This window comes from Myotis davidii, unplaced genomic scaffold (assembly GCF_000327345.1).
Source record: "Myotis davidii unplaced genomic scaffold, ASM32734v1 scaffold174, whole genome shotgun sequence".
NCBI lineage: Eukaryota > Metazoa > Chordata > Mammalia > Chiroptera > Vespertilionidae > Myotis > Myotis davidii.
The window spans coordinates 3,897,180-3,910,612 of NW_006289087.1; the positions used below are offsets into that span (position 1 = coordinate 3,897,180).

At 41.5% G+C, this 13,433-nt stretch overlaps 1 protein-coding gene across 1 annotated transcript in view; it reads left to right on the forward strand.

The window, feature by feature from the left end:
• EPRS (glutamyl-prolyl-tRNA synthetase) overlaps positions 1-13,433 on the forward strand; it is a 43,776-nt gene that overhangs the window by 17,293 nt on the left and 13,050 nt on the right. The window contains exons 12-18 of the mRNA XM_015562346.1: positions 3,061-3,171; positions 5,107-5,243; positions 6,306-6,513; positions 7,057-7,169; positions 9,186-9,303; positions 10,332-10,691; positions 12,179-12,412. Of these exons, the coding sequence (XP_015417832.1) occupies positions 3,061-3,171; positions 5,107-5,243; positions 6,306-6,513; positions 7,057-7,169; positions 9,186-9,303; positions 10,332-10,691; positions 12,179-12,412 (1,281 nt within the window). The remainder of the gene's footprint in view (positions 1-3,060; positions 3,172-5,106; positions 5,244-6,305; positions 6,514-7,056; positions 7,170-9,185; positions 9,304-10,331; positions 10,692-12,178; positions 12,413-13,433) is intronic.

Below are 13,433 nucleotides of genomic sequence, written 5' to 3' on the forward strand. Positions count from 1 at the left end.
GAGGTGGCCTGCCTCAGGAGCTCCCTGATAAGGGGGCCTGGGATGAAGGTGTTTGAGACCTTGTCTGTGGCCTATGCGTTCACTTTGAAATTTCATGATGTTGTGCCATGGTTTGGGTCTGTTTTCATCCATAGCCATGGGAAGAACATAGGGCTTCCAGGCTGTAAACTCATTCCTTCAGTTTTGGGAAATATTCTCGAATTTGTTCTTTCCTTCCTTCCTTCCTTCTTCTTCTTTTTTTTTCCCCCTAGAAAGTTTTCTTCTCTCTGGAACTCTTCTTGAGCAAACGCTGGGCTTCCTGGACTGGTCCTCCGATTCTATTTTCTATCTTTCCATTTGGCTCTACTTTCTGGTAGATCTATACAATCACCCTTCCGTTGAGTTGTTCATTTACGTTCTCATAGTTCCAAGATTTCTCTTCTCTGAATTTTCAAAATAACTTCCCCTTCCTACTTCATGGTTATAATATTTATTTATTTATTAAATACATTTTTATTGATTTCAGAGAAGGGAGAGAGAGAGAGAGAAACATCAATGATGAGAGAGAATCATTGCCTCATGCACGCCCCCTATTGGGGATTGAGCCCACAACATGGGCTGGTGCCCTTGACCAGAATCAAACCTAGGACCCTTTAGTCTGCAGGCTGACGCTCTATCCACTGAGCCATACCAGCTAGGGCTAATAGTATTTTTTTACTTAGAGCATTTGTTTCCTCCAGGTGGTTCATTTTGGTTTTTTGTTGATATTAAAGGCAGTTTTTCAGATTTCTGTTTAGCACTGGTTATCTGCTCAAGTTTAACATGGGAAGAGACTAAAAGAATGATTGGAGGCCTTAAGAGGAAGAGTTGGGCTTGCCCAGCCCGTGTGCTCAGTGGGTGAACATCATCAATACATGCACTAAGAGGTTGCTAGTTCGATTCCCAGTCAGGGCACATGCCTGAGTTGTTGGCTCAGTCCCCAGTAGGAGGTGTGCAGGAGGCAGCCAATCGAGATATTTCTCTCTCCTCCGTGTTTCTATTTATCCCTTTCCCTTCCTCTCTCTCTAAAAATCAATAAAAACATTAAAAAAAAATTGATATCCACACTTCAGATCATTAGAATCATAGTCCTTTACACTGAAGTGGCCTGAAAATCTGTGCTAGCCAAGGCCTAACGGGTCATTATAGCTGGTTAGTGTGAGAAACAGCCTGCTGTTCTTCGTCAGTCAGGGAAACAGCTGCAGGAGACGGAAGGACGTTTCTCAGGTTGGTTTTAGCTTCTTTAAAACAGTTGTATTTTACTGTCTTAAACACTGAACCAAGTGGTCACAAGTTAAATCTTTGATCATAGAAGAACCCTTAACTAGTAAGAGTGACCTGTAAGTCTCTAGGAAGGCAAGGCTGAAGCTGTCCACCTAGAGAGGTGGGTGCTGAGTTGGGGGAGGAGAAGCAGGCAAGGGGAAATTAACTAGCTTTTCATACTTTAGTGAGTGATCCTCTGAGAATGGTTTCTACTCTGAGTTTATTCAGAGTTTCCACAATGTCATGTTTCCAGAATACTTTTAAAGCAAACAAAAAACGAGTAAAAAATAAAGCAGTCATAGCCACTATTTCCTGCATCCTTCAAATGGGAAAAGATCATTTCCATTCCTTTTAGATACATTTGCTTCTAGGTACATTTTTCTTCCACGTGCTTTATTTAGTGTTTTAAACACTGATTTTGTGATTGGTCTTCAAGGAAAATTTTAACTTGAGCAGTGAAGTGAGAAAAGCACATCGGACCCAAAGGCCATGCTCCTGCTGTGTTGGAGGTGGAGTAGGTTTAGAACACAGTGACGAGGACAAGTCATTCAGTTAATCTGCAAATATTTATTGATTCCCTGTATGTGCCAGGCCCTTGCTAGGACGGGGAATACAGTGGTCCCTGTAGTTAGAGCATGCAGACACGTAGAAATATTTTGTTTATATTTTTAACCTACAGAATTGCCTTATTATAGTGACCTAATGCTATTCTGCTTTTAATGGTGATGCATTACCTAAACCTGATTATAGAAAATTATACTAAAACACACATTTATATTCCTTCAAAATGGACTTTTCCAATAATACAGGATTGAAGATCATATCTATCTGTAGGATTAATATGTAATCCCACAGGATAATCTTTCCTTTCCTTCTAATCGCAGAGTTAAAAATTACTTTTCTCGAAGGCCATGCTCCTGCTGTGTTGGCGGTGGAGTAGGTTAGAACGCAGTGACGAGGACAAGTCATTCCGTTAATCCGCAAATATGTATTGATTCCCTGTATGTGCCAGGCCCTTGCTAGGACGGGGAATACAGTGGTCCCTGTAGTTAGAGCATGCAGACACGTAGAAATATTTTGTTTATATTTTTAACCTACAGAATTGCCTTATTATAGTGATCTAATGCTATTCTGCTTTTGATGGTGATGCATTACCTAAACTTGATTATAGAAAATTATACCAAAACACACATTTATATTCCTTCAGAATGGACTTTTCCAATACAGAATTGAAGATCATATCTACCTGTAGGATTAATATGTAATCCCAGAGGATAATCTTTCCTTACCTTCTAATCGCAGAGTTAAAAATTACTTTTCTCTCTGCCTGGTGTGGTTCAGTTGGTTGGGCTTTCTCCTGTGCACAGAAAGGTTTCGGGTATGATTCCCAGTCAGGGCACATGCCCAGGATGCTGGCTTGATCCCCAGTAGGGGGCATGCAAGAGGCAGTGGATTGATGTTTCTCTCCCTCTAAAAATCATTTAAAAATAATAAAAGTAAAAAATTACTTTCAAAATACTATTATGCTTTAAGCAGTTGGTTTCTTTCCACCTGTCAGTCCTCATTCTTGGAAAGGCGGTCTCGGTCCTTCCTGTAGCCTTCATTTACGATTGTTCCTCTCTTTTCTACTTGACAGTCAAAATGCTAGAGGAGAGTTAGCTGATGAATAAAAAAAATTAGTAAATGCAGTAACAAAGGAAGCCAGTTAGTATTCCTGTGCTGTTTATGAAATGTAAAGGAATATCTGAATGTTCTCACACGAGGGCACATTTGTTGCAGGTGATTGACCCGGTGGCGCCACGATACGTCGCGTTACTGAAGAAGGAGGTGATCCCGGTGCACGTCCCTGGAGCTCAGGAGGAGATGAAAGAAGTGGCCAAACACCCCAAGGTCACCCTGCACCCTCAGTGCCACTCTGTCTAATAGAAGGGGCAGGAGAGCGAATAAAAGGGACCGTGTGCTTTGGTAGTCAGAGCGTGGTTTGGGGATCGTTTCTATCCAACATTATTTATCAGGTTGCGATACTATTGGAGAAAAGACTTTGAGGATTTCTTGCTGAAGACATTTATCCTAGTGAAATCCACAGCACATCACACAGAACTTCCACTCAGTTGGTGCCTGATTTTTATTCTGTAGAGAGAGCATATCCGTGTATAATAAGAATGTGTCTCTTCTCGGAGGCCTTTTGAAAGATGAGGTATCAGTTCACGTTCCTTACTTGGTGTGGAAGCTGAGGTGCATTCTCACTTAACTAGGTTATTCACTAGCTCTTACCTTTGTCTTTAAGCCAGAACATTGGACCTAGGAATATTAAGTCACAACTTGTACCCAGAGTTTATCACGCTGCTCTTTGCTCTGTTTTAGAAAATACCAGTAAAGTGAAAGTGTTATCTGTCTAAATTAGAATTTAACTCTTAAATAGGGTAGCAGGGAGCTCCCTGTAGTCAAGCCATGCTTGTCATCTTGGGTGGTCATGACTTGCTGGATTGTCTTGAAGGAAAAGTAGGTTCTTTTAGTCCAGCTTTGTGAGTGGTCTGGAAATATCCTCATTATACAGGGAAGGTTATGGTCAGACACCCATCATACACCAGCAGACTGGTGGACTCATGACCCTATTCAGCACCGTGTTACACTCCTAGACACACAGATGGTGATATGCATCATGAAGAGCTTTAAATATTCTAGGCCGTAGCCTTATGTAATTGCCTTTCTATTTGTGACATTAGCTGTTTTTTTAATTTTAAATATTTGAGTTATTTTAAGGGGAGCCCTAATAAGATTTGGGGGAAAGAGGGAGAGAGAGCTTGATTGATTTGGCTTTGCCTTTATCTTGCATCTGATTATTCAGTTCAGCTAGGTGAACAGTGGCATACGATATATCATATATCACACACTACAGTTAGCTTAAACGTGAAGTTCACTGAATGTTTTAAAATGTAAACGGTGAGGATAAAACTTCTTAAGGGTGCTTATTTGTTAAAATGACTGTTGTAGTCGGATAGCATGAGTGTCGTTAGTGCTTATTATTAAACAAGAATTAGTTGATAGGGAAATGTACTTAAATGATGAGTGGATTTCTCAGTTTGATCTGTGAAATTTTCATTGTCATTATTTCCCTCACAAAGTGTTCTGTATTTAGCCTGCCAGTATTCTATTCTGACCCCACTGTAATATAAGTTGTAACAACATACTAGTTTTTCTCAAATGCATTGGTCCAATTATTGAACCATTATTAAACACGTGCTATCTAACATTTATTTCAAAAGATCTTCATATATTTTTTCTTTTGAATTCTCTCAAACAAAACCTGAAATTTAACAAGTATAGTATTCTTTTTATTCCCCAAATCTCTTTACCTTCTTCATGTAATATAAAAAAAGCAGGAAATTTATCTGTATATATGTATATACAGTTCTGTCTTTAAAATTTGTCTTCTAAAATATGAAGGTCCCTAATTTTCTGCTAAAGTGTGATATCTGTCCTGTAATCTGTAGCAGAGGTCAGGAATGACTTTATTTTCTCCTTTCCTGCAAAAGCAGTGAGGTTCTGAGGATAGCAAAGCAGATTCTGATCAAGGACACTTAGCAACAACTACTACTGTTCCAGCTCTGAAAATAGTGCTTTAAGTTGGATGTAATCTTGGGCAGGCCACCTCATCTAACTCCATTGGCATCAGTGGTCAGTTGACTGACCCAAGTCACGGGACTGGGATTCCAGCTAGGACAGATAACTTCTTGGTGAAAGAACAAAATGGAAGAATAGGTGAATTTCCACACTGGGTTCAACAAGTTGTCTTTTTAACCAACACCTTCCTTTATTCATCAGAATCCTGACGTGGGCTTGAAGCCCGTGTGGTACAGCCCCAGAGTTTTCATCGAAGGTGCCGATGCGGAGACGTTGTCAGAGGGGGAGATGGTGACATTTATAAACTGGGGCAACATCAACATTACCAAAATACACAAGTAAGAACTTTCGTTTGTTTTCAAGTAAATATGGGATAAAAGTGTGCTATGTTTATTCACTTATTAAAAATTACTTGGTTCATGCCCTAGCTGGCTTGGCTCAGTGGATAGAGCGTCAGCCTGTGGACTGAGGGGTCCCGGGTTCGATTCCAGCCAAGGGCACATGCCTGGGTTGCAGGTTCGATTCCCAGTAGTGGGCATACAGCAGGCAGCCGATCAATGATTCTCTCTCATCATTGATGTTTCTCTCTCTCCCGCTCCCTTCCTCTCTGAAGTCAATAAATATATTTTTAAAAAATAAATAAAATTAAAATTAAAAAAATTACGTGGTCCAGATACATTCATGTGGTTGAGTGGTAAATTTACCCAGGCATAAGTACTGCAAGTTCTGGATAATGTTTTTTTCCATAGATGTTCCAGTTTACTAAAAGGGTATCAGGATAGCTTTTGCTTGTGATGCTAAAATTTATTTCATCTAGATATAAAAATAGTTTTAATGTTTTAGGGTCCCTGTTGATCTTCTGATTCTCATTTGGTGGAGGGATTCTTTGGACAGAATTTAACCTGTTCTCTATACAAAAATCAGATTTAAAATTAATTGTTTAATGATGAATCTGAACTTTCCAGTGGTTATATTGTGCTATACTTATAATTTTAAGATTACATAAATGGAATAAAATATGCGAAGATTGATTAATGGAGACTCTGACATCTTAATTGTCCAGTCATTGCATATGATTTTAAGTAATTGCTACATGTTTTAAAATACATTATTTTAGTGTTTTTTTTTAATACTTAGTATCGCTCACTTTAAAGTTTGTAATATGTTCATGGTCTTCACCAGATGTATGTGGGTCTGTTGTCCAGTGGATTCTTAGTATCTTGATAGCAGGGATTATATTTTATTTATAACCAGTATATGCCTGGCACATACGAAAAACTCAAATAAGTGTTTGGTTTGAAATTTTTACAAAGACAATTAATTCCTGATCTGTTTGTTACAGATACTGTTATGGCAGTTAGGGTTTATGTTTTAAAAACACTTTTCAATCTTACACCTAGAAACGCAAATGGAAAAATTGTATCTCTTGATGCCAAATTGAATTTGGAGAACAAAGACTACAAGAAAACCACTAAGATCACGTGGCTTGCGGAGACGGCCCATGCTCTTCCCATCCCAGCGATCTGTGTCACGTACGAGCACTTGATCACGAAGCCAGTGCTGGGAAAAGACGAGGACTTCAAGCAGTACGTCAACAAGAACAGCAAGGTAACTAAAAGAAACCGTGCTTCGTCTTTCCCTGCTATGTAAACTTCTCTTAGGATTTTTAAAATTAGTTTTAAGCATTTGATTCCTCAAATACAGTGGAAGGGATTGTAGAACTTTATTAAAATAAGAACATGTGAAAGAGTAATGTTTTCATTTTATAGATGATAGTAAGGCACAGTGAGGTTAAGTGAGCTGGGATTCAAACCTAGGCACCCTCGCTCTAGAGCCCTTATCCGTAGTGCTTTCCAGTCTGGTGTGCATGGTTCATATTTATGGTGGGAAACTTTTTTATACCTGCAGGGACTCCAAGCAAGTTAGTTTAAAGGTTTTCTGAAGCCAGTCAGTTTATAAATGTTAACTTCGGAAATTACAATAAATATAATCGTTATTTATTTTTACACTTCTCTGTTCTGTTGTGTATGCTTACGTAGTAAAGTTCTTAACATACCTGTGTAAAATAGGAATATTGCAGCTACTGGAAAACCGTTTGCATTAGTGCTCTGATTTTTGAGAAAGTGTCTTTTCATCTTATCACCTTTGCAGCATGAAGAACTGATGCTTGGGGACCCCTGCCTTAAGGATTTGAAAAAAGGGGACATTATACAGCTCCAGAGAAGAGGGTTCTTTATATGTGATCAGCCTTACGAACCTGTCAGGTAAATAAGTGTAGCTGAACAACTAAAGGAAAATGCTTAACGTTCTTAGAGTGAATCATACTTTAAAAATTGAACTTCATGAAAATGTTGTACCTGGTAATTCTCTATTCAGTTTGATTTGTTCTTCTGTATTTAATATTTTAGACTTTAATTAGTGATATCTTTGAAACAGCATAATATTCACAAATTCATTTCTGAAACTAAACCATCTTGTAATTCATCTTCATGTAGTCCAAGTATAAAGAAAAAATTTCTCCAGAGCAGATATACAAATGGCCCGTACGCACACAAAAGCTGCTGAGCATCATTAGCTATGAGGGAGGTGCAGATCATGGTCACCGTGAGATGTGCTCCAGACCCACTAGGATGGCCATAACCACAAAGACAGGCAATAGCAAGTGTTGAGGATGTGGAGATATTGGGACCTTCATACGTTACTGGTGGAAATGTGAAATGATGCAGTCACTTGGAAAACAGTGTGGCAGTTCTTCCAAAAGTTTAAAACATAGACTTACTATTTTACCCAACAATTCTACTCCCACGTATTTACTTAAGAAAAATAATGTGTTCACACTGAAACTTGTACCCAAAGGCTCAGAACAGCATTATTCATAACAGCCATGAATAGATAAACAAAAGGTGGTTTGTTTATGCAAGAGAATATCATGTAGCATAAAAAAGAATGAAATTCGTACTGATTTATGCGAAAACGTTCATGACCCTTGTAAGCACATGCTAAGTAAAATAATCTAGTCAAAACAGACCACATATTTATGTGAAGTGTCCAGAATAGACAAGTCCTTAGAAACTATGCAGATTAGTGGTTGTCAGGGTCTAGAACAGTGATGGCGAACCTTTTGAGCTCGGTGTGTCAGCGCTTTGAAAAACCCTAACTTAACTCTGGTGCCGTGTCACATATAGAAATTTTTTGATATTTGCAACCATAGTAAAACAAAGACATATTTTTGATATTTATTTTATATATTTAAATGCCATTTAACAAAGAAAAATCAACCAAAAAAATGAGTTCGCATATCACCTCTGACGCGCATGTCAGAGGTTCGCCATCACTGGTCTAGAAGAATGGGGTACTGGGAGTGATGGACAAAGGGTTCAGTTTCTCTTTGGGGTGATAGACATGTTCTAAAATTAGATAGTGGTGATGGTTGCACACTTCATATCATCCTTGAGTTGTGGATTTTCAAAGGGTGAATTTTTATTTTGTTTTACTGATTTTAGACGGAGGAAGGGAGAGAGAGAAACATAGGATGTGAAGAGAAACCTAGTTATTTTTTTCGGTTGCCTCCAGCACGTGCCCCGACTGGGGATCGAACTCACAACCTGGGTATGTGCCCTGGCCAGGAATTGAACCCACCACCTTTTGGTATATGGGACGATGTCCCAACCAACTGAGCTACCCTCCCAGGGCAAAGGATGACTTTTTTGTTATGTAGATTATATCTCAGTAAAGCTATTACTAATAAATATTGAAGAAATGCATTGATCCTATTGTTACTACATTCTTTCTCTTCCTTTTCATTTGGCATTTACTACAAAATTTGAAGAAATTCTTTGCTTGCAAATAATCTCAGGGCAGTGGAGCTTGCTAATTACCCTTTAGAATTGAGGAATTCTCAAATATTTTGCAGGAATGGTTCTGCTTCTAAGCAGATAGGTAGATGAATTGCCTTTTATGTCAAGAGTGAGACCGTTAGCATCCACTGATGCCTTTCTGGTGCCACGTGGAGTAGATACATTGTTATCCTGGGCTTAGCAGGCTCGCTCGCATTTATGGAAGTTTATAAATTGGAAGTTTATAATTAGCACGGTTGATTTTTTTTAATGTAGTTATTTTTAAACTACACGGAAGAACCTCTGATTTGACTAAGAGAATGGACTATTTATATTTAAGAGCATTAACACAGTGCCATCGACTCAATCTAGGAATTCAGTTTTAATTGCTGTTCAGATAATTCGGTTCAAATGTATTTTTCCGGCCCTTCCTGTTCTCTTCAGTCCACATAGCTGCAGAGAAGCACCCTGTGTCTTAATATTCATTCCTGACGGGCACACCAAGGAAATGCCGACTTCTGGGTCCAAGGAAAAGACCAAAGTGGAAACACTGAAAAATGAGGTAAATACTGTCTCTATTAAGTACTTAAGTGCAAACAACTACATACATATTATATCCCAATAAGTTAGTAGTTATTTGAAAAAATAATACATGTAAGTTGAAAGAAAAGAAAAACATTTTATTTAAAAAATACTTTGTTCTTGCCCTGACTGGTTTGGCTCAGTGGAAGAGTGTCGGCCTGTGGACTGAAAGGTCCCAGGTTCGATTCCAGTCAAGGGCATGTACCTTGGTTGCGGGCACATCCCCAACTTTTAGAGAAAGAGGAAGGTAAGACGATGGAGAGATAGAAACATTGATGGGCTGCCTCATGCCAACCCCCTGCTGGGGATCGAGCCTGCAACCCGGGCATGTGCCCTGACTGGGAATCAAACCAGTGACCTTATGGGTCGACACTCAACCACTGAGCCACACCGGCAGGGCTTTATTTCACTTTTGCCAAGATACGATGTCCTTGAAAGAATGTAGCACGCTCTCATGTTATAGCTGAAACACCTTGAGTTTGTGGTACACACAGATGTGGGCATCTTGCTCTATCTCAGGCACTTACAGTATCAGTGGCATCTGGTGAATTTTCTGTGGCACCTGGAGCACCTGATGCATAGTTTGGATGTGGCAGCTGGGAGTCATTCAAGATTTAGCATCAGTGAGGAAGACAGTTTGGAGGGTGGGTGGGGTGTCAGATTAGAGGGTGTTGTAAGTGGTTAGAGGATGAGAGTATGGAGGACAGAGTGTACGACATGGATCCAAGGAGTAGAATTGTTAAGACAATAATCTTTAGTTTTGTTTTGGTAACTAGGTAAGTGATAAAATATCTGAGCTAGGGACGGCAGGAGCGTGCAAGTTTATTAGGAGATACGAGTTCGAAACTATTTACAATGGGAATGTCATGACTTGAGCCTTTCATTTACACGGTAAAAACTGGTCTCTGATTTTAAAATTTTAGCTTGAAACAAAACAGTTTGATTTAATTTGGGGGGAAGACATTGAACGTGAATTAATTATCGTGCTTTTGGTTTTCTGCCTCGTAGACAACGACTCCTGTTAAGGAAAGACCAGCGCCCCCTTTGACTAATACTAGTGCTGCCTCTGAGGACCCCGTGGTCCTTTACAATAAGGTGGCTGCCCAGGGGGATGTGGTTCGGGAATTGAAAGCCAAGAAAGCAGCAAAGGAAGATGTCGATGCAGCTGTAAAACAGCTTCTGGCTTTGAAGGCCGTATATAAGGAGAAGACGGGCCAGGAATACAAGCCTGGAAGTCCTCCGGCGGCGGCGGCACCGGCTGTATCATCTCCGTCCTCAGCAAGCCCCCCGGGAGGCAGATCTCTGTACGATGAGGTGGCTGCACAGGGGGAGGTGGTGCGAAAGCTGAAAGCGGAAAAAGCCCCTAAGGTGAGTGTGCTGGGGGAGCCAGGCAGCCTTGTGAGGAGGCCCGTGACCTCCAGCTGCTAGTGCGGACTTGGCTTCTGTGGGACGTGATGTTTGTAGACTGTCTGCTTGAACATTTCGACATAACGGTCAACATTTACTGACACCTGCCGTGTGCCAAGCCCTGGAAACATTAACAAGCAGCAGCTCGCCATCACCTGCTGGCCGGGGGAGGGCTGGGGGAGACGCATGCTGGCACAGTCCTTGGCCGTGTGACCGTGATGTCTAAAGTGCTGAGAAATGCTGTGGTGTGAAGTGGCAGGGAGGGGGACACGGTTCATGACGTTGAGCCCAGCGAACAGACATACTCTAGTTTTAGAATTTCCTTCTACTTTTACTCTTACTGGAATGTCTTAGTTGTAATGAAGTCGTTTAGCCATCCTAATTTTCTCCTTTATGATATTTCAAGTTGTAGTCTTGCCAAACAAAGGTGTGGTTTTTTTGTTATTTCCCTGTGTGAAATGTGCACCATCTGACTTTAAACTCGAGTGAATACTTCCAGTGGCAAAGTGGAGCTTCTGTCCAATAGGCCTCTTTCTGTGGAAATGGTTGCAGGACTGCCCCCTCACTTTCCCCCATTTCCTTTCTTTTAACTGGCGGAAGTTTCTGTTTTTCTTGATTCTTGTATGTCTGATGAACTACCTCCTTTTTCTTAGCATCAGGTTGGTTTTGCTGTGAAAATACCCTGAATTCTAAAGTCATGTAAGTGAGAGACGGGTCGGGAGTATCAGTCAGCCAGCCACCCCGCTTATCGGTGTGCGATTGCCTTTCCCTGTGCTCGCTCCGTTGGTGCTGCTGTGACGGCTCCAGGTCTGTAGGCGGCAGAACACTGTCTCATAAAGGAGCTACCCAAGGAAGTGATTGCTGTCCTGGATGCCCGTTCTCGGAAGGCATACCCATGCTTCCTGCCTCCTTGGCCCCCACGTGGGTTTCCGGCTCCCGGTGGGTGGCTCTCAGCTCTGGTAGAATTGGCCGTAAGACTTGGGTAGGGTGAGCTGCAGGTGCTTTTCTCTACCGTGGCTTCCCAGTGGCATGTTGGTTTGTGGTTAGTGCTGCCACCGGGTAAGGCTTCTGGCTTGAGGCCTTTGCCTGCATGGCTGGCCTTCCCTGCTGGAGTCACAGGGTCTCATTTGGGCTGTTTCGTTCTTTTTCATGATGATTATGTTGAAGTATCAGAGGGAGTGATGTAACTGTTCTTTAGTTGGGCCCAGATTGTGTGTTTTTCCCAGTGTCGTATTTACCTTCTGTTTAGAAATGAAGAAAATAAGGTTTATATTGGCCAAGCCATTGGAGTGGTCTGTGCTCCGATTTTATAAATTCTGACTCCTCTCCTTACCCAGGGCGTGGTCGCTGGCAGTTTGCTTGGCTGTTTTGTCGTGTATGTGTCTGTTTACATAACGAAGAAGAAAAGTTACAGTACGAAGTATTTATCTCTTTATCCTTGACCACAGGCTAAAGTCAATGAAGCTGTCGAGTGCTTGCTCTCTCTGAAAGCTCAGTATAAAGAAAAGACGGGGCAGGAATACGTGCCTGGCCAGCCCCCGTTACCTCACGGCTCAGGTTCAAGTCCAGCCAGGAGCTCTGAGCCTTGTGGTCCAGAAACAGCGGAAGCCAAAGTGCTTTTCGATCAAGTAGCTTCTCAAGGGGAGGTCGTTCGGAAGCTTAAAGCTGAGAAAGCCTCTAAGGTTGGTGTGCTGTTCTGTGTGTGTTTTTGTTTTTCACGTTACCCGCTATTTTCCTGCCCCATGGAATCTGGCAAACTTCTCATGTTTCAGTTTCCAGCTCTTTTGTCTTGTCTGCTAGAGAAGCCTTCCGTGGTCCTTTCTCCCCCAACTAGATCTGACTGCAGTCTCCTAGGACTCCGCCTTTCTCTGACATCATACTTAACTGCCCTTTATTTCAACTGTTAAATTATCTGTTTCTCTCTGGTCTGTTAGAGCCTGGAGAATAGGGGCCTAGACCCCAGCAGTGCCTGGCTCACGGAGGCCCTGAGCAGTCCGTGCTCTCTGTTGGACTCATTCTCCTAAAGCTCTTCAGTCTAGAACAAGTATGCCAAACTCATGGCCCACGGGTCGCATGCCTCGTTTATTTGGCCCGTGTTAGCCTTTGAGTTTGACATGGTTGGTCTTGAACAACAAGTTTTATTTTGAACCATGGTGTGGTTTATGCTCATAGTATTACCTTTATACAAATAGGACTTTTTGGTACAGATTAATTTGAGTGGAAGACAGAAACGTTACAGGTTTTGAAATTTGACCAGTAATGTAGACTGGACTGCTGTCATCTTGGTAGTGGTCACTGTTCCACTTGTGTGATTGAGTGGCTCCTAAACTGCGGTAGGACATGTGCTCTGCACTAGTGCCTTCTCAGAGGCGTGCTCTGTGACAGCTCTGTCCCGTACAGCCAGTGTGGCCATTGTGACTGAGGAGCCGGGTTGCTAATTGATTTACTTAAGATCAATTTAGAGATCAATAGCCACATGGGGCTAATGACTACTCTTTGGACAGTGCAGTTATAGCACGATTTCTAAGTCACTCTCTTGCACAGTCCTATCACTGTTCCTCATATTCACTTATTTATTTCAGAAGTTAGTACATACAGCGTTCTCCCCTACCACACACCCCTCTGCCTTCAGTGGTGTTCTCAGATCTGCTTCTAAAGCTTCGGGCAGGGCTTTGCATTAAACACCATCCTGTTCTCTTGCTG